We start from the raw sequence: 20,400 nt of genomic DNA, 5'->3' as shown, positions 1-20,400 counted from the left end.
AAACCCTATTAAGGGATCCGCTGGTTACAATTTCCCTCCCCATATCAGTTTTGATTATATTATTTAAATGCGTGGTTAGTAATCCTAGGGAGTGCAACCTTTGAATTGAACATAGAATCACTAAATTTACAAGATAATATATTTGAATATAATCACATGATTGGTGCACACACGCACGCTTTTGGGTATCCTCTCTGTTGCCTTGTTGCCTGTTGCCTTGTTGCCTTGTTGCCTTGTATTTTGTGCAGAATAGCCAGTCCCTCGAATACGAGGATACCTCAGCCACGTTGCCTCGATTAAAGGTCATGGTCCCTAATGATGCTGCCTTCGATACACTAACATGACCTCGACCCTCGGAAGTAGCCTACGAAAAAGGCTGAGGTATCTTCTGGTTGCCTACAAAAAAGGCTATTCTGATCCTTCCTCTGAGACTACCTGCCTCTTTATGGCATGGGTCAGTCTTTGGGCGAATGATAATTCGATGACCCTTCAACCTCCAAACGAAAGGCTTCCTGCCCTCTCATGGCAAGGATAGACCCTTTCATTCTGAAAGGCTAAAAAGAGACCTATCATCTGAATTTAAGGTAGTTGCCCCTAATTGCCCTGCAATGCTCATCTTTAATATTCTTTCTCACAATTCTTCGAAAACTGGCTACGCTCATTTACGAGCTAAAGTCCATTTTTTTTCTTTCATCTACCTTTTTCTAAAAACAAACGAGCTAAAGTCCACTTTTTTTCTTTCATCTACTTTTTCTAAAGACAAACGAGCAAGCCAAGCAATTAAGAGCCCATGGAAAACCATGGATGCAAAGGGTGCCTTACACCTTCCCTTTGCATAAATTACCCCCCGAACTTAGATTTCTTAAAAGGTTTTTTTCTGTTTCTTTTAGCCTTTCTGATTTAATTTGGATAAAATAAAAGTCGGTGGCGACTCTTGCTATCCGCAACATTTCGATTATAAAAAGTCAGTTCACCGTATTACAGAAATCTTGCAACAAAGGAGAGATTGAAACGGTTTGGTATGCTGCAAACTGATCACTGTGGTTTCTGCAGGGCTCAAGAAACCATTGAACATCTGTTTTTTGAATGCAGAGTGATGAAACAAATCTGGAGCCAAATTTTGGATTGGTTACAAGTGAAGCATAACCCAAGGGGCTGGATTATGGAACTGGCATGGATGCTGCAGCAGACTAAGAAAAAGAGCTGGAAAACTAAAGTCCTTAAAATGGCTTTTAGTGAAACTATCTATGCTTGCTGGAGGCTGAGAAACGATACCGTGTTTGGTAATACTGTACAAATTGATACCATAGGACCAAGCATTATAGATACCTTGATATATAGGGCTTGGATGTGTTAGAACAAGATTTGTTCTGATCAATATTCTTAGTTTTGATGATAACAAGGATATGAATTTTGTGTGAGATAATGTGGTACTCTAATACATTGAAATTTCCTTTTCAGGAAATATATAAAGAGTATGCACAAATCAGCGCTCAGAAGCTTTGTCTCAGAAGGTTCAGCATGCAACATCAGAACATGGTCTGGCATGACATCAGAAGATGGTCAAGGCAGAATCAGAACATGGGTCTATGGAAGCATCAGAAGAACTTGAGATCAGAAGCAGAAGCACTGAAGTTCTCATGGTATCACGCTCAGAAGCACTTCAAGGTCAGAAGACAAGAAGATGCTATGCACCAAGCTATTTGACTCTGATGATTTTCAAACGTTGTATACACAAACATCAGATCAGAAGAAAGTACAGGTGGCAGGCTACGCTGACTGACAAAAGGAACGTTGGAAGCTATTAAAGGCAACGTCAGTAGACACAGCGTGAACAAGGCTCGAGGTAGTTGACAAAAGCGTGAAACATTAAATGCAATGTTGTACGGAACACGCAAAGCATTAAATGCTCCCAACGGTCATCTTCTCAAGTGCCTATAAATATGAAGTTCTGATGAGAAGCAAGGTTAACAACTCTGAACCAATTCTGTGAATATTAACTTGCTGAAACGCTGTTCAACTCAAAGCTCAGAAACTTCATCTTCATCAAAGCTCACTACATTGCTGTTGTAATATATTAGTGAGATTAAGCTTAAACTTTAAGAGAAATATCATTGTTGTGATTATAGCTTTTTCAGAAGCATTTGTAATACTCTTAGAATTGATTACATTAATTTGTAAGTAACTAGAGTGATCAAGTGTTGATCAGGATACTCTAGGAAGTCTTAGCTTGTGTCTAAGCAGTTGTATTTAGTGTGATCACGTGGTGGTCAGGATACTCTAAGAAAGTCTTAGCTTGTGTCTAAGCATTTGTTCCTAGAGTGATCAGGTTGTGATCAGGATACTCTAGAAGACTTAGTCGTGGGCTAAGTGGAAAACCATTGTAATCTGTTGCGATTAGTAGATTAAATCCTCATGTGAGGTAAATCACTCCGTGGGGGTGGACTGGAGTAGTTTAGTTAACAACGAACCAGGATAAAAATAACTGTGCAAATTGTTTTTATCATTCAAGTTTTTAAACTACACTTATTCAAACCCCCCCTTTCTAAGTGTTTTTCTATCCTTCAATTGGCATCAGAGCGCCGGTTCTAAGGTGCAAGCACTTAACCGTGTTTAGAAAAGATTCAGGAAGAGAAAAACGCTTCAGTACAAGTTGGCTGGTGAAATTTCAACAAATACATCTGCATCTACATCTGGCTCTGCTGAGCAATATAATGGTAACAATGGTTATACTAGACCACCAGTATTTGATGGTGAAAACTTTGAATACTGGAAAGATAAACTGGAAAGTTACTTTCTTGGTCTAGATGGTGAACTATGGGATCTTCTGATGGATGGTTACAAACATCCAGTGAAAGCTAGTGGCGTAAAGCTTACGAGGCAAGAAATGGATGATGATCAGAAGAAGCTTTTCAAGAATCATCATAAATGTAGGACTGTTTTGCTGAATGCTATCTCTCATGCTGAGTATGAGAAGATATCAAATAGGGAAACTGCCTATGATATATATGAGTCATTGAAAATGACCCATGAGGGAAATGCTCAAGTCAAGGAGACTAAAGCTCTTGCTCTAATCCAGAAATATAAAGCCTTCAAGATGGAGGATGATGAAGATATTGAGAAGATGTTCTTAAGATTTCAAACTCTAACTGCTGGATTGAGAGTTCTGGATAAAGGCTACACCAAGGCTGATCATGTAAAGAAGATCATCAGAAGCTTACCCAGAAGATGGGGTCCAATGGTGACTGCATTCAAGATTGCCAAGAATCTGAATGAAGTTTCTTTGGAAGAGCTTATCAGTGCCTTGAGAAGCCATGAAATAGAGCTGGATGCAAACGAGCCTCAGAAGAAAGGTAAGTCTATTGCATTAAAATCAAATGTTAAAAAATGCACTAACGCTTTTCAGGCTAGAGAAGAAGATCCTGAAGAATCAGAATCTGAAGAAGAAGAAGATGAACTGTCCATGATCTCCAGAGGGGTAAACCAACTCTGGAAGAGCAAGCAAAGGAAGTTCAGAGGCTTCAGAAGTTCAAAAAGATTTGAACATGGAGAATCTTCTGGTGACAGAAGATCTGACAAGAAGAAGGCTGTCTGCTATGAGTGCAATGAGCCTGGACATTACAAGAACGAGTGTCCAAAACTTCAGAAGGAGAATCCCAAAAAGAAGTTTCATAAGAAGAAGGGTCTTATGGCAACATGGGATGATTCTGAATCAGAATCAGAATCAGACTCTGAAGGAGAACAAGCCAACTTTGCGCTGATGGCTACAGAAGATGATGGATCAGAATCTACATCAGAATCAGATTCTGAAGAGGTATTTTCTGAACTATCTAGAGAAGAGTTAGTTTCCAGTTTAACAGAACTTCTGGAACTCAAGGCTCATCTTAGTATCAAATACAAAAAGCTGAAGAAGCAGTTTGAATTTGAAACTAAGAAGCTGGAAGTGGAAAATTCTGAACTGAAGGAAAAAGTTTTAAATCTATCCAAAGATAGTGGATCTCCTTCTGAAACAGAAAAATCCATTCCTAGCATGAATCATATTCTGAAAGAATATGACTCGAGCTTCAGAAAGTTCTTATCTAGAAGTATTGGCAGAAGTCATCTTGCTTCTATGATATATGGTGTTTCTGGAAACAGAAGGTTTGGTTTTGGCTATGAGGGTGATACCTCACAGAAATTTGAACCTGTTGATGATCTGAAGATCACATACAAGCCATTGTATGATCAGTTCAAATATGGCCATGCTCATGATATTAGGCTCACTTCACATGCACAAAAGTTTAACACTGTTCACACCAAGAAGCATGTGACACATCCTAAGAAATATCATGCTGAAAAACCTAAAGAATATCATGCTGTTCCTCCTGTTAAATATTTTGCTAAACCCAAGTTCAATCAGAACTTGAGGATAACTAACAAGAAAGGACCCAAGAAATTGTGGGTACCTAAGGAGAAGATAATTTCTGTTGCAGATATCCTTGGCAGCAAAGAGGACAAAAAGCAAAATGTCATGGTACCTGGACTCTGGGTGCTCGCGACACATGACGGGAATAAGGTCTACATTCCAAGACCTGGTGCTTAAACCAGGTGGAGAAGTCAAGTTTGGAGGAGATCAGAAGGGCAAAATCATTGGCTCTGGAACCATAAGTATTGTTTGAGAATTTTGCAGATTTTGATATTGATATATCAGAAGCAGTAGAACCAAGAAGCAATGTTGCAGAAGCTGGCAGTCTCAGAAGCAATGGATTAGAAGATCAAGTTGCTGCTTCTTTAGAGAATCTCTGGATTTCTGAAGAGCCAACAGTCAGAAGATCACCTAGACTTGCTTCAGCTCATTTAGAAGATGTGATCCTTGGAAAGAAAGATGATCCCATCAGAACAAGGGCATTCCTTAAGAACAATGCAGAATGTCAATTAGGTCTTGTTTCTTTGATCGAGCCAACTTCTGTTGATCAAGCTCTATAAGATCCTGACTAGATAATTGCCCTGCAAGAAGAACTAAATCAGTTTACAAGGAATGACGTATGGGACTTGGTTCCTAGACCAAAAGGATTTAACATCATCGGCACTAAGTGGATGTTCAGAAACAAGCTAAGCGAGAAGGGAGAAGTGGTAAGAAACAAAGCCAGACTGGTTGCTCAAGGTTATAGTCAGCAAGAAGGGATTGACTACACAGAAACCTTTGCACCAGTGGCCAGGTTAGAATCTATTCGTCTATTAATTTCTTTTGCCACTCAACATAACATCACTCTTTATCAGATGGATGTTAAGAGTGCCTTATTTAATGGTTATATAGATGAAGAATTTTATGTCCATCAACCTCCTGGTTTTGAAGACTCCAAGTCTCCAAATCATTTTTTAAATTAAAGAAATCATTATACGGATTGAAGCAAGCTCCGAGAGCTTGGTATGAACGTTTAAGTTCCTTCCTTCTGGAAAATGGTTTCACTAAGAGGAAAAGTGGACACTACTCTCTTTTGTAAAACCTTTAAAAAGGATATTTTAATATGTCAAATATATGTTGATGATACCATCTTTGGAACATCTAATGCTACACTTGGAAAGGAGTTTGCTGAGTCTATGCAGGCTGAATTTGAAATGAGCATGATGGGGGAACTCAAGTATTTCCTTGGAATTCAAATCAACCAAACTTCTGACGGAACTTATGTTCATCAAACGAAGTATGTGAAAGAACTTCTGAAGAAGTTTAATCTTTCTGAAAGCAAAGAAGCTAAAACTCCTATGCATCCAACATGTGTCCTAGGTAAGGATGAGGTAAGTAAGAAGGTAGATCAGAAGTTGTACAGAGGTATGATTGGATCTCTTCTATACCTAACTGCTTCTAGACCTGACATTCTCTTCAGTGTTTGTTTGTGTGCTAGATTCCAATCAGATCCGAGAGAATCTCATTTAACTGCGGTTAAGAGAATTCTGAGGTATCTGAAAGGTACTACTAATGTTGGTTTAGTTTACAGAAGATCCAAAGATTACAACTTAGTAGGATTCTGTGATGCTGACTATGCTGGAGATAGAATTGAAAGGAAAAGTACTTCTGGAAGTTGTCAATTTCTTGGAAGTCATCTGATCTCATGGTACAGCAAGAAGCAGGCTACAATTGCCCTCTCAACAACAGAAGCAGAATATGTTGCTGCTGCTGGTTGTAGCACACAAATGCTCTGGATGAGAAGTCAACTAGAAGATTATCATATATATGAGAGTAACATTCCTATTTTCTGTGATAATACTTCTGCTATATGTTTATCCAAGAATCCTATTTTACATTCAAAAGCTAAACATATTGAGATTAAACATCATTTCATAAGGGACTATGTTCAGAAGGGTGTTATATCTTTAAACTTTGTGGATACAGACCATCATTGGGCTGATATCTTTACAAAACCCCTTGCTGAAGATAGGTTTAAGTTCATTCTGAAGAATATCAGTATGGATTTATGCCCAGAATGAGAAGATGAGAAGATCTTATGTATGAGTATCTTCTGAAATGAGATTGGATTAGTATTTTATAAGAAGTTCTGATTGTAATCAATTAGAAGTAGTGATTCTGTTATTACTAACGTTTCATTGTCTAAGTTGACTCAAAATCTCTTTAAAAGTAAAACAGCTGTAACTGGCTATCCAGATGGTAAACACGTGTTCACTATTTCTGGACAAGCGTGCGTGCAGTTGAGGGGACGCCTACTTAGGTAACTGTTCTAATCACTTCTTTTGTCATTATTATCTCTCCTCACGTCACGTAACATTAAATGCTATCCATCATTTCCTTTTATTTCTTTTTCTTTTATATTTCTTCAAACGTTTTTTTTCTTCTTATATTTCTCTCTCTGCATTCAGTTTCTTTTTCGCTCTCTCTCTCTCTCTCTCTCTCTCTCTCTCTCTCTCTCTCTCTCTCTCTCTCTCTCTCTCTCTCTCTCTCTCTCTTTTGCATATCATAAACCCTAGCGGTTTTCACTATCTGCACTTCATCATGAATCCTTCTTCAAGTTCTCCAAATCAAGAATCTGATCGTAAACAAAAGAGAAAGGCAACTGATGAACCAGAAAATAAACCAAAGAAAGTAAGGATCACCTACGATCCTATGAAGGTGAACCCTTTTGAAGCTATGATGTCTGGAAACTACTCTAGACGTGTGTATCAACCCCCTGATGGTAGTCCTCAATCACCTCCCTCTTAACAAACTTCCACCACCTCTGCCTATTCATTTACCTCTCTGGAACCACCATCTTCACAATCTGATATCTCCTCATCTCTCTCACACCCTTTTCCCACCAGAACACCTAACCCCTACAGCTTTGTGTTTCCTGACTCCAGATTCACTATCAACCCTCCAACACCTACCACTCAATCTTTTCTAGAGGTTTTACATTCTGATGTAAATAGCTGGTTGGAGACCATGGTATCCAGTGCTGACTGGAGATTTCCAGTGGTTGTTCAATTGGTTCAGAATGAACCCTTCTGAAAGCGCACCTCACATGGTCTTTCCAGAAGTGGTTTATCCTGCTGAAGTTGCTGGTCCTACTCCACCAACAAACCTAGCAGCTATTCTTCAGGCGTTGGAAGTTGGAGCTTCTGAGTTGCCTGAACCAGAATATGCTGAGGCTGCTCATGAGTCAGACTCAGATGTTGAGATGGAAGGAACAGAAGCTGAAGACCTTCCAGAAGATCGTCCTGCTGAGATTGTTGTCCCTGTTGGCAGAAATTCTGGTGTTCCTTCTTCTGGTGAAACCTCAGCTCTGATGGAGACCTTGGAAACTCTTCGTCAGAATCAAGTTATGCTGGCTTCTCGTTTGAACGCGCAAGAAGCAGCCAATGCTGAGTTTCGCTCCTTCATGGCAAGGCAAACTACAAGCACTGACGGGATTCATGACATACTCGCGCAGATTTTGTCCAAGCTAGGGTCTTAGTCTTTGAGTCTTTGTAGTTTTTCTTTCCTTGTTGCATCTGCTTGTTCTGCATCCTTTTGTGTACTTTTCTTTGTTCAAATCAATGAAAAAGCTTATTTTTGTTTCTTTCCTTTGTCGTTTTCTACATCTGAATCTTTTATATTCTTTTTGATGTTATGACAAAAAGGGGGAGAAAATATATGATAAATGATCTGATTAATATTATCAGTTACCGGGTAAAAAGGCCTCACATTACTAACAGAACTTGCAAAGTTCTATGCTTTAAGTTGTGTTGTTGCAGGAATTGAAGACTCTCTTTGCAAGATCAACATAGGAAGCAACAAGATGAATCAAGTTCTTGGACTCTTGAAGCAAGCTGAGTGCTATGAAGCTTTAGAATCAGAAGCAAGAAGGAAGAATGTTCAGAATCAGAAGCAATTTTGTCGTTTAGTTTTGTTCTGTAACATTTCAGGATGTAGAGATGCTCTGATGATGCTCTGGTACATTCAACAATGTTCTGATACAATCTAGCATGAAGTGATGTAAGAAGAAATTCAAGCTCTGAAGCTGTCCCAATGGAAGCAAGAATCAGAAGCTGTGAATATTCTGAAGATCAAAGAAATTCAAGTTCTGAAGCTTTCCGATGGAAGCAGAAGTCAGAAGCTGTGAATGTTCTGAAGATCAAAGAAATTCAAGTTCTGAAGCTGTCCGATGGAAGCACAAACCAGAAGCTGTGAATGTTCTGAGGATCTAAAGAAATTCAATGTTCTGAAGTTGTCCTATGGAAGCAGAAATCAGAAGTCATGAATGTTCTGAAGATCAAACACTGTGAACGTCTCTACTGAAATACTCAGGGAAGTCTTTTATTATTAAAATTCTTCTAGTATTAATTTCAGGGAGAGATTATTCATCTCAGGGGGAGATTGTTAATCTCAGGGGGAGACATATTCACATGCTTATGTTTTAGCTGTGTAATTTGTCTTTATCTGTCTGCTCTTTCTGATCGCAAATTCATATCATTTATATATGTTTTTGTCATCATCAAAAAGGGGGAGATTGTTAGAACAAGATTTGTTCTGATCAATATTCTTAGTTTTGATGATAACAAGGATATGAATTTTGTGTGAGATAATGTGGTACTCTAATACATTGAAATTTCCTTTTCAGGAAATATATAAAGAGTATGCACAAATCAGCGCTCAGAAGCTTTGTCTCAGAAGGTTCAGCATGCAACATCAGAACATGGTCTGGCAAGACATCAGAAGATGGTCAAGGCAGAATCAGAACATGGGTCTATGGAATCATCAGAAGAACTTGAGATCAGAAGCAGAAGCACTGAAGTTCTCATGGTATCACGCTCAGAAGCACTTCAAGGTCAGAAGACAAGAAGATGCTATGCACCAAGCTGTTTGACTCTGATGATTTTCAAACGTTGTATACACAAACATCAGATCAGAAGAAAGTACAGGTGGCAGGCTACGCTGACTGACAAAAGGAACGTTGGAAGCTATTAAAGGCAACGTCAGTAGACACAGCGTGAACAAGGCTCGAGGTAGTTGACAAAAGCGTGAAACATTAAATGCAATGCTGTACGGAACACGCAAAACATTAAATGCTCCCAACGGTCATCTTCTCAAGTGCCTATAAATATGAAGTTCTGATGAGAAACAAAGTTAACAACTCTGAACCAATTCTGTGAATATTAACTTGCTGAAACGTTGTTCAACTCAAAGCTCAGAAACTTCATCTTCATCAAAGCACACTACATTGCTGTTGTAATATATTAGTGAGATTAAGCTTAAACTTTAAGAGAAATATCACTGTTGTGATTATAGCTTTTCAGAAGCATTTGTAATACTCTTAGAATTGATTACATTAATTTGTAAGTAACTAGAGTGATCAAGTGTTGATCAGGATACTCTAGGAAGTCTTAGCTTGTGTCTAAGCAGTTGTATTTAGAGTGATCACGTGGTGGTCAGGATACTCTAAGAAAGTCTTAGCTTGTGTCTAAGCATTTGTTCCTAGAGTGATCAGGTTGTGATCAGGATACTCTAGAAGACTTAGTCGTGGGCTAAGTGGAAAACCATTGTAATCTGTTGCGATTAGTGGATTAAATCCTCAGGTGAGGTAAATCACTCCGTGGGGGTGGACTGGAGTAGTTTAGTTAACAACGAACCAGGATAAAAATAACTGTGCAAATTGTTTTTATCATTCAAGTTTTTAAACTACACTTATTCAAACCCCCCCTTTCTAAGTGTTTTTCTATCCTTCAGGATGAACCCCAAGTTGAGAACACATATTGGTTCTCTAATGATGTAATGGGGTAGAGTTTAGTTTTGTTTGTTCATATGAAGGGCTGGATATATCGCCTTTGTAATTAACGGTTTTTGGTAATAAAGTATTCTTATTCCAAAATGTACATTGAACTAGTGAGAAAGACATAAAATATTGGTTAAAGGTGTTAGGTTCAATTCCATATAAAAACAAATTTTCAGAATTGTTTAGAAATAGAATTATAATTAAAAATAGTATTTACTAAATGAAAAATAAAAAATAAAAGCTAACATAGTATGAAAAAAACCGGTTTGAAAAAAATATTAACATAAGGATTAATATGGTCCGGTTAAATTTTGTAAAAGATTAAATTGAGTCTTTTTTTATGTGAGAGACTAATTTAAGTTGTGTAAATTTTGTGAGGGACCAAAATATGTCTACACTCTTAATTAAAATCATTTTTCAATCAATTAAAAATATATATTGAATTTATAAATGATAAATATATAAATCAAAAATCATTTAAGTAAAAAAAATAAAAATAAAATAAAAAGGGCTTAGTTACGCCAGACCATTTGGCGACATGCCTTTGAGGCGTGGCACATCATGGCATTGGAGGAAATTCATTTCACTTAGTGTGGCATTGGAGAAAAAAATTCGTTTAATAAATTTCATACTTGATACATAGTTCAAACAATATTTATATCTGGTTTGACATTTCATACTTGATACATAGTTCATACGATATTTATATCTGGTTATCCTGTATTACGTCTAATGTCATATATATATATATATATATATATATATATATATAGTTTGACATTTATCATGCATTGTATCTAATTTCAGTGTTAGGATCCTCTCCATTTCTTAAAATAAATGGAGGTGTCCATTACTATAGTTTGTGTTCTGGGCTGGGCCAAGATTTGGCCCACCTAGTTTCAGCCCATTAGGCTTAAAGGCCCAAACCAACCTAAGCTACTGGCAGACGATGCTTCATGCTCGTCTCGGCTTTTCCCGGCGCCACTCTCCGTCTTCTAGCTGGTGCTCGGCACAGTGTTGTCCACGAGCAGGTGGATGCTCGGCACACAGCTCCCCGCGAGCATCTAATTGCCGAGGACCCTGCTCCGCGCAGTGGTCCTTCACACCCAATCCTCCGAATACTACGGAGTCCACGTGGCCCCTATAAGACCGCGTCTCCCTTGGATTCCGGAGCGGTTAACCAGGACAGAGGGCATCACACACCTCCGATATTTCCGCCTAGGAAACCTGGCAGTCTCCTAGTTGGGCCTGGAAATCCAGTCCACTAGCGTGATCATGGCCCAGCGCTGGGGGCTATAAATACCCTCTCTCAGTAGAGGGTCAGGTAAACACTTCTTTCTAACCTTTAGCTAGTACTTGCACTCCTTTGCTCGTCTACTCACTTTGGCATCGGAGTACCTTGCAGGTACACCCCCCTCCTCCTTCCTAAAAGATCCAGTCCGAGCAGCCAACGACGATTCTTCTGATCAGGTACGATCAGTGGCGCCGTCTGTGGGAAACTTGCCTCCCCGTCTTTAGAAAAACAAAGATCAAAGCTAATCCTTTTCCAATCGTCATGGCTGACAACAACATCCCAAGTGCTGATCCCTTCCTCTTGCAACACCTGATCGACGAGTCCACCCGTGACGGGGCGAATCGTCGTCGACAGGTGGGAAATCGGCATACCCCCACCAGGCAAAGAAGGCCCGGGCATGAAGCCTCACCACCCAGGAGGCAGCAGATCCATAGCATCCAGCAGCTGCAGGGCCTCCAACAGGTTCAGAACATTGACCAAGTCCCTCCCGAAGGACACGTTCAGAACGGGGAGGACGGGCAGCACCGAACTCACAATGGGCCAGAACATGCCCAGAATGTGAATGAGGCCGACACCAGAGACGGGCAGCCTGCTTCCTCATTCACCCACACCTCCGAAAGGCGGAGAGCCCGTCACGGAGAAGAAGAGGAGCCGCTCAACATTCCCGAGGACGCTGACCCCATCACCGTCCGTCTGCTCAAAGAAATACAACTAACAAACAGTCTCCTCCGAATTCAGGACGACCGAATTCACGAGCTGGAAAGACAGCGACGACGTCGCTCCCCTCCGAGGAAGCACTACAGGTCACGCTCTTATTCCTCCTCGCGCTCACCGCCAAGGAGGTACCGTCGGCGTTCCCCATCCTCTTCAAGGTCTCCACCAAGAAGATATCGCCGTCGGAGGACACGTTCCCGCTCTCCGCCAAGAAAGAGCAAGAAGAACCAGAGGCCAGAAGCCGCTGAAGCGAGAAGCTCCTCCCCCGAACAGGATCATCGGGGCCCTTCCAAAGCTGCAACGAAACCTGGCGAACGTCCCCCTCGGGACAACCGTACCAGTTCGGACAATAACCAAGGGAAACCCCGGCGAAACAGACACTACACTTCACCGGGACCAAGCGACGAGGAGGACTTCCGCAGCCCCTTGTCCGGCAGTATCCGGAGAGCCCACCTCCCTCGGGGGATGGAAAAACCGCCAGTATTGGACCAGTACGACGGGACCACTGACCCCGACGACCATATTCGGAGCATCGAAGCGGTCATGGACTATCACGTCGTCAGAGGCTCGATCAAGTGCCGCATTTTCCCGACCACCCTCAGGAAGGGAGCGATGAATTGGTACAGGAACCTCCCTCCGAACTCCATCCATTCCTGGACCGAGCTCAAAGAACTCTTCTTGAGTCACTTCACAGCCTCCCGACGACAACCGAAATCGGAAGCCAATCTCGAGGCCGTGATACAAGGACCCAACGAACCTCTTCAGGATTACCTTGAAAGATTCAACAAGGAGGCCGTCCAAGTGCAGACGGCCGACTACATGAAGAGATACATCTTGGAGCGAGGACTGCTCCCCGGCAGTGACTTCAAGAAGGCCATTAAGATTGAGAAGGTGCACTCGATGAATGCCCTCCTCCGCAAAGCAAAGGCATTCATCGACTTTGAGGAAGGCGAGGCAGCCGCGATCAAAGCCTCGAGGGGCAGTGATTTTGCTCGCAGCTCAAACCTCGAGGATCCAGGATCACGCCGAGGACAGGACAAAGGGAGGAACGACAGGTCCTGAGATGCCAAAGAGCGCCGAGGACCGGCAGGACGGTTCAACGACTACACTCCTTTGAACGCCTCGCGGGAGAAAATCCTGGCCGACTGCCAGAACACCGAGTTCAAGAACTCCAACATCAGGCCCCCGAAGCCAAAACCTACAAGACCGGGGACAGACAAATCCAAATACTGCAAATACCACAAGAGTCACGGGCATCTGACCGACGAATGCATACATCTCAAAGATGCCATAGAGACCTTGATCAAAGAGGGACTCCTATCAAAGTACACGAAGAAGAGAGAACCCTCCCGAAGAGATGTCCCTCGGGACTCTGACAAGGGGAACTCACCAGATAGCAGACCGCTTCAAGTCGCACTGTCCGTAACCCGACCAGAAGACTTCATCCCTTCAGTCGGCGTGACGACCGCCCTCAGCACCTGGGAACGTTTCCCCACCGCAATGGTCATCTCCAACGGCGGCGACCCCGGCTCTCTCACCGTCAGTTCAGTCAAGAGAAAGTTCGACGAGCTACTCAGCGCCAATGCCGATCTCGGCCCTACTCTGCGGAAATTCCGAGGAAAGTCAGAACCAATCACTTTCTACCTCGAGGAACTGCCCGGCTGAGCTCCAAACGCCACCATTCCCCTCCTCGTCCGAGCCAGAATGGCAAACTTCAATGTTCGACGGGTCCTGGTAGATGAAGGTAGTTCGGTCGACATCATGTACTCTCACCTCTTCCGAACGCTTCAGCTGGACGACTCGCACCTCACTCCCTATGTGGGTTCCGACCTCCAGGGTTTCAATGGAGCCACCACCAAACCGTGGGGCTACGTCGAGCTGATTGTCACCTTCGGGGAAGGGGAAGCGTCCAGACAAGTCAAAACCAGGTTTTTGGTGATCGACTGCAAAACATTGTACAACTGCATCATCGGACGCCCAACACTGGCCGAGCTAACCGCCGTGCCCTCCACGGTCCATCTGAAGATGAAGTTCTACACGGGGACAGGGAAAGTGGCCACCATCAACGCCGACATTGAAGCTGCGAGGAGGATCTTCGATGCCTCCGTCAAAGGACTAGAGCTGATCGCCCCTCCGACCAGCTCCAACAAAAAACCAAGGGCCGAAGACAAGCATCCTCGGGAAGATCCGCATCCAACGGCCAACGTCAGCTCAGTCGACCTCGATGCAAGGTTTACACAAGAAGAACTGAAGACCGGGGAAGAGACACAATCAAAGGCCCCTCATCCCGTCCGGCCTGTCCCCGACGGAGATTTCGAGCTGATCCCCCTGGGGGACAACCCCGACAGAGCAGTGAAGATCGGCAAAGGCATCCCTGACCTGCCGAGGAAGCAACTCGTAGCCTGCCTTCGAGCCAATGCCGATCTGTTCGCCTGGAGCGCAGCAGAGATGCCCGGACTCGACCCTGAGGTCGCCTGCCACCACCTCTCCATCAATCCGACCGCCAAGGCCGTAGTACAACGTAGGCGTCGGCAGTCTCCCGAGAAAGCGGAGGCTGCCGAGAAAGCTGTAAAAGACCTCCTAGAGGCAAATTTTATTTCCGAGGCCAAGTATTCAACTTGGCTCTCAAACGTTGTACTTGTTAAAAAATCTAATGGAAAATGGAGAATGTGTGTTGATTATACTGATGTTAACCGGGCATGTCCAAAAGACGCCTACCCTTTACCTAATATTGATAGACTGGTCGACAACTCGGCCGGCTATAAACTGTTGTCTTTCATGGACGCCTATTCTGGTTACAACCAGATTCCCATGGCGAGATGCGACAAGCAGTGCACGGATTTCATGACCGAATCGGGCAATTATTACTACAACGTAATGCCCTTCGGACTCAAGAACGCCGGGGCAACTTACCAGCGGATGATGAACAAGGTCTTCCGAGGAGAAATCGGCGACACGCTCGAGGTGTATATGGACGACATGATCGTCAAATCTCGAGAAGACTCCGACCACACGATACATCTCGAGCGGGTCTTCAAGCAGGCCAGGTCCTGCAAGATGCGCTTCAATTCGGAAAAGTGTACCTTTGGAGTACGGGCAGGCAAATTCCTCGGCTTCTACTTAACAGAACGAGGAATAGAAGCCAACCCTGATAAGTGCCGAGCATTCTCGGACCTCCCTACCCCCACCAATAAAAAATCCATCCAAGTACTAAACGGAATGCTCACGGCATTATCCCGCTTCGTCGCGAAATCCGCCCAGCATGCACTTCCATTCTTTAAGCTTCTTCGGAAGGAAGCAGCTTTCGAGTGGTCCGAGGAATGCGAACAAGCATTACCCCACCTCAAACAAGTGCTCTCCAAACCCCCGGTGCTATCCCGACCAGACAGCAACGAGGTTCTCTATCTCTACTTGGCCGTTTCAGGCGAGGCGGCCAGCGCGGCCCTGATCCGAGAAACGGAAGACGGGCAGAAGCCAGTGTACTTCACTAGCAAAGCCCTACAAGGGCCCGAGGTGCGTTATCAACAGATAGAAAAAATCGCACTGGCCCTAATAACGGCCGCCAGAAGACTGAGGTACTACTTCCTCGCCCACACTATCATCGTCCAGACAGACCAACCGATCAAGCAACTTCTCATCCGACCAGACATGGCCGGGAGAATGCTGAGATGGTCCCTCGAACTGTCCGAGTTCGACATACAATACGAGGGCAGGAAAGCGTTAAAAGCCCAAGCACTCGCCGACTTCGTGGCCGAGATGACGACGATCTCCAACTCCCTAACACCCACCGAGAATAAATGGACCATCTATGTCGATGGCGCCTCAAGCCACGCGAGCAGCGGAGCCGGTATCATCTTGGAGAACGACGAGGGGCTCGTCATCGAAGTATCCTTAGTCCTATCCTTCACCACATAGAACAACCAGGCCGAGTACGAAGCCCTCCTAGCGGGCCTACGCCTCGCCGAGGACGTGGGCGCTCGGGAAGTCATGATTTTTACTGACTCTCAACTGGTCGCGTCCCAAGTTAGCGGCGATTACCAAGCCAAAAACGAAACACTAGCCGAGTATCTATCGCTCGTCAAAGAAAAAATGAAAGGATTCACAAAGGCAGACGTCGCACACATCCCTCGGGAACACAACTCTCGGGCCGACCTTTTATCCAAGCTTGCGAGCACGAGAAAGAAAGGAGGGAACAAGTCGGTGATACAAGAAATCCTGTCCGATCCAAGCATAGGTAAAAACACGCAAGCCATACAAGTGTTTGCCATCGGAGACGACCATTGCTGGATGACCCCGGTGTACAAATACCTCACGAACGGCGAGCTCCCCGACGACCCGAAGGAAGCCTCAGCCATTAAGAGGAGAGCCTGCTCGTACACAGTCATCGAAAATAAATTCTATCGACGAGGCTTCTCCGTCCCCCTCCTTAAATGCATCGACGGCTCGCAAGCACTGGAAGTACTACAAGAGCTTCACGAAGGGATCAACGGCCAGCATCTCGGCGGCCGGTCGCTGGCGAGGAAAGCCCTCAGAGCCGGTTATTATTGGCCGACCATGCAGCAGGACGCCAAAGAGCATGTTCAGAAATGCGACAGATGTCAGCGGCATGCCGACATGCACCTAGCTCCCCCCAACGAGCTTAAGTCCCTCTCCTCTCCTTGGCCTTTCTCCACCTGGGGAATGGACCTCCTCGGCCCTTTCCCGGTCGGATCATACCAGAATAAGTACCTGGTGGTCACCGTAGATTACTTCACGAAATGGATAGAGGCCGAACCTCTCTCCAAGATCACGTCTCAAAACGTGCTCCGCTTCTACAAACGAAACATACTCGCTCGGTTCGGGGTACCACAGGCTATAATCACCGACAATGGCACCCAATTCACTGACAGGAAGTTCCAAGAATTCGTGACCAAGCTCGGCACAAAACAGCACTTCACCTCAGTCGAACACCCTCAAACGAACGGGCAGGCAGAGGCAGCCAACCGAGTCATCCTCCGAGGACTGAAAAGGAGGCTCGGCGAAGCTAAAAAAGCTTGGGTCGAAGAACTGCATAGTGTACTTTGGGCGTATAGAACGACGCCCCATTCGAGCACAGGCGAGACTCCTTTCAGATTAACCTACGGCACCGAAGCCGTAATCCCCGTGGAAATTCGAGAACCTTCTCGGCGCACCGAATCCCCCCTCGAGGAAGAACTTAACGAAGAGGCCATGAGGGAAGAGCTCGATATGGTAGAGGAGATCCGAGCAGGATCCTCTCTCTGAGAAGCTAAACTAAAACAGAAAATAGCTCTTCGCCATAACGCCAAAGTTATAAAGCGCGAATTTGAAATCGGCGCCCTAGTACTCCGCAGAAACATGAAAGACTCGCGCGAGGGCAAACTAGCCCCGAACTGGGAAGGCCCATACCGAGTTTATGACAAAACCGAGAATGGCGCCTACTACCTCGAGAATCTTCTCGGCGAAAAACTTGCTCGACCCTGGAACGCTGAAAAACTCAGACGTTATTACAGTTAAACATAAACTAAAACGCCCGGCACCTGGCCCGAACACAGGTAACAGACGGGCACGGATCCACGTTGTCGGTACGGACGTGAGTATTCCACGACAGCAACTGTCGATCCCCCTCGTCAGATGGACGGACCGACCCCTCGGCGGATTCTACACCTAGACCCTCCGTGGAAGTACCTGCATGGCAGAACCCCAGCTCGCGATGGGATCGTTCACGCCGCGAACGCTTGGCCCCAACCGCGGTCTCGCGCTCGCTAATAGCGCACACCTGCTCTGCGCCCCCGGATCGTTCCCTACACCTCCGGGCAACCAACCAAGGCCGAGCATATTTCAATTGTTATCAATTATATTCCAAGTATTAGAATATACCCCCGGGATGTCCAAGGATAACCAACAGCCCTCAATTATTCTAAATATTGAGGCAGCTCTTTGGTATGCTCGACTGCGGCATATTGCTATCGAAACAACCAAGTGTTGGAGCAAGTCCCCGGAGAACTTGAGCACAACCGAAAGCCATAAAATATTCTAAGTATAAAACATACAATCGGAATAGACGATCATGTTCAAAACGCTGTAAAATATTCTAAGTATGGACTATATCCTCGGAGCATACGAGCAAAGCCTACAATCAAAGACGATATACGGACATGCAGCAAAAACAATTTAAAGCATACAATGCTAAAACAAACATGGAAAAATTGATGGACATTAACTGCCGACCAAATTGGCCGACGATGTTCTAATATTACAACGAAAGACGGGCACGCAGGCCCCAAATATCCCGGGATTCAGCCCCAACAAATCATCATAAAATTAATGGCACGCAGGCCGAGAAAACAAGGACGCGCAGGCCCTAAAACTCAGTCGTCTTCAGGTGTGCCGGGGATCAGCTGGCCGTCCACAATCCTGCTCGACACTCCAACGTTGTCCATTTTTAGATCCGGATTCAAGAGCTTCAACTGTTGAACGGCGCAGTTGAACCCCGCCTCAGCCATATCGGCAAGCTCGATCTTTAGGTCGTCGATCTTCTCGACGAACTCCGCCCGCGATTTCAACACCGCCACGTCGGCAGATTCCTCCGGCGTCGGATCCCAAACCTGCTCGAGCTCGGCAACCTTCTTCTTTTCCCTCTCTAACTCCTCATCCTTCTCGGTGACCTTTCTCTTCTCACCCTCCAACTCATCATCCTTCAGCTTCAGCAGATCCTCCATCCTCTTCTTCGTCTTCTCCCGAAGAGCCTTTTGCCTGACAGCTTCTTCTTCGGCGATCCGCTTCTCGTCCTCCACCTTCTTCAAAACATCAGCAGAAACGCCGCCCCCCTGAGCAAACAGTTGGGCCATGCCAATGACCCTCATGACGGCAGCACTGTCGCCGGCCAACTGCTTCTGACGAGCAGAGGAGGACATCCCCTCCACTCGACGGACCTCGTCCGGGGAGACAGACAAAGGGAACTTCTCGAAAAACAAGCCCTCGTTGAAGCAAGGGGGAGAACAAACCCGCGCTCAGGTCCTGGAGCCGACATTTCATCTCGTTGCGTCTCCGTTCGACGCGGCCTCTTCGGCGTCCCGCCTTCCGGGATTACCAGGGGGGAGCCTGCAGAACCGGAGTGGTCACCCGAGGTCGCTCCCCGGTTCTTGTTCTTCAACGCCCGGAGTCTTTTTCCATCCTGGGCCGCTTTCAGAACTTTGTCTTCCTTCAAGGGCATAGCATCTGAAACAAAACAAACAGGTTAGTGCCGAGCATCAACCAACAAAACAAAACAAACAGGTTAGCGCCGAGCAGCAATCAACAAACAAAATAAAAAGACTAAAAATCCACCTAACAACGATTTCATCTCCGCCGTCGTCCGGCACATCAAAAGAGCCCGGGTGTTGATGGCTCTAACTTCTGTCTTCGGGACCCCATCCTCGTCACAAATAGGTTCCCCGGTCCTCGATACCCACGAATTGAGGGTGAAGCTGTCCACCCACTGGCAAAGACGAAGGTACGATGCTGCATCTTGCTCGTCCAAATCCCCGTCTTCCCGAGCATAATGTTTTGGGGGGAAACTGAAGTGGGCCTTCCACCAGACAAAGGGGAATACACTGCAGAGTCTGGTCTGAACATTCCCTTCCTCGTCCCTCTCCGGGGCCCCGTCCTCGCCACGCACTGTCACCATCTTCGACAGCGAAGTGTAGGCTGCCCGGCTGTGCAGACGAATGACATAATACCGGTCTTTGAAGTCCTTAACCGAGTCAACAAACATCTTGAAGAGCTTACGGTCGGCATTCTTGAAGGAAACCCAGCCATACCGCCCGTCGGCCACCTTCTGTTGGACTCTGAAACACCGGCAGAACAGGTCGGTCGTAGCCCCGATGCCCAGATACTCGCAGACAATTTCGAAGGCTCGCATAAAAGCAAAGGCGTTCGGATGTAGTTGAGACGGGGCTAGTGCAAGACGAGCCAGAAGCGAAACCTGGAAGCTGGTAAACGGCAGACGAAATCCGAGCTCCCGAAAAACATACTCATACATGGCGAAACTATCTCCATGGAAGTGAGAGCAAATGCGCTCATCGGCGGACGGGCATACCACCTGAAAGTTCAGTTCATCGCTCGGCCCTCGTTCTTCAACTTCACGGAACGCGCCGGACAGCGACTCGGTGTATCACGACACCTCCAGTTGGG

The 20,400-nt window shown here is 45.2% G+C and overlaps 1 protein-coding gene across 1 annotated transcript; it reads left to right on the top strand.

The window, feature by feature from the left end:
* The first annotated feature begins 11,775 nt into the window (after positions 1 to 11,775).
* Positions 11,776 to 18,265, top strand: LOC131593479 (uncharacterized). The gene is made up of 2 exons (XM_058865983.1): positions 11,776 to 12,562; positions 18,099 to 18,265. Exons 1-2 carry the CDS (start codon positions 11,776 to 11,778, stop codon positions 18,263 to 18,265), a joined length of 954 nt encoding a protein of 317 aa, XP_058721966.1.
* The last annotated feature ends 2,135 nt before the right edge of the window (positions 18,266 to 20,400 follow it).

The sequence above is a fragment of the Vicia villosa genome, linkage group LG1 (assembly GCF_029867415.1).
Source record: "Vicia villosa cultivar HV-30 ecotype Madison, WI linkage group LG1, Vvil1.0, whole genome shotgun sequence".
NCBI lineage: Eukaryota > Viridiplantae > Streptophyta > Magnoliopsida > Fabales > Fabaceae > Vicia > Vicia villosa.
Note: the sequence above shows the minus strand (reverse complement) of the source record. Positions and strands in the feature narration are given on the sequence as shown.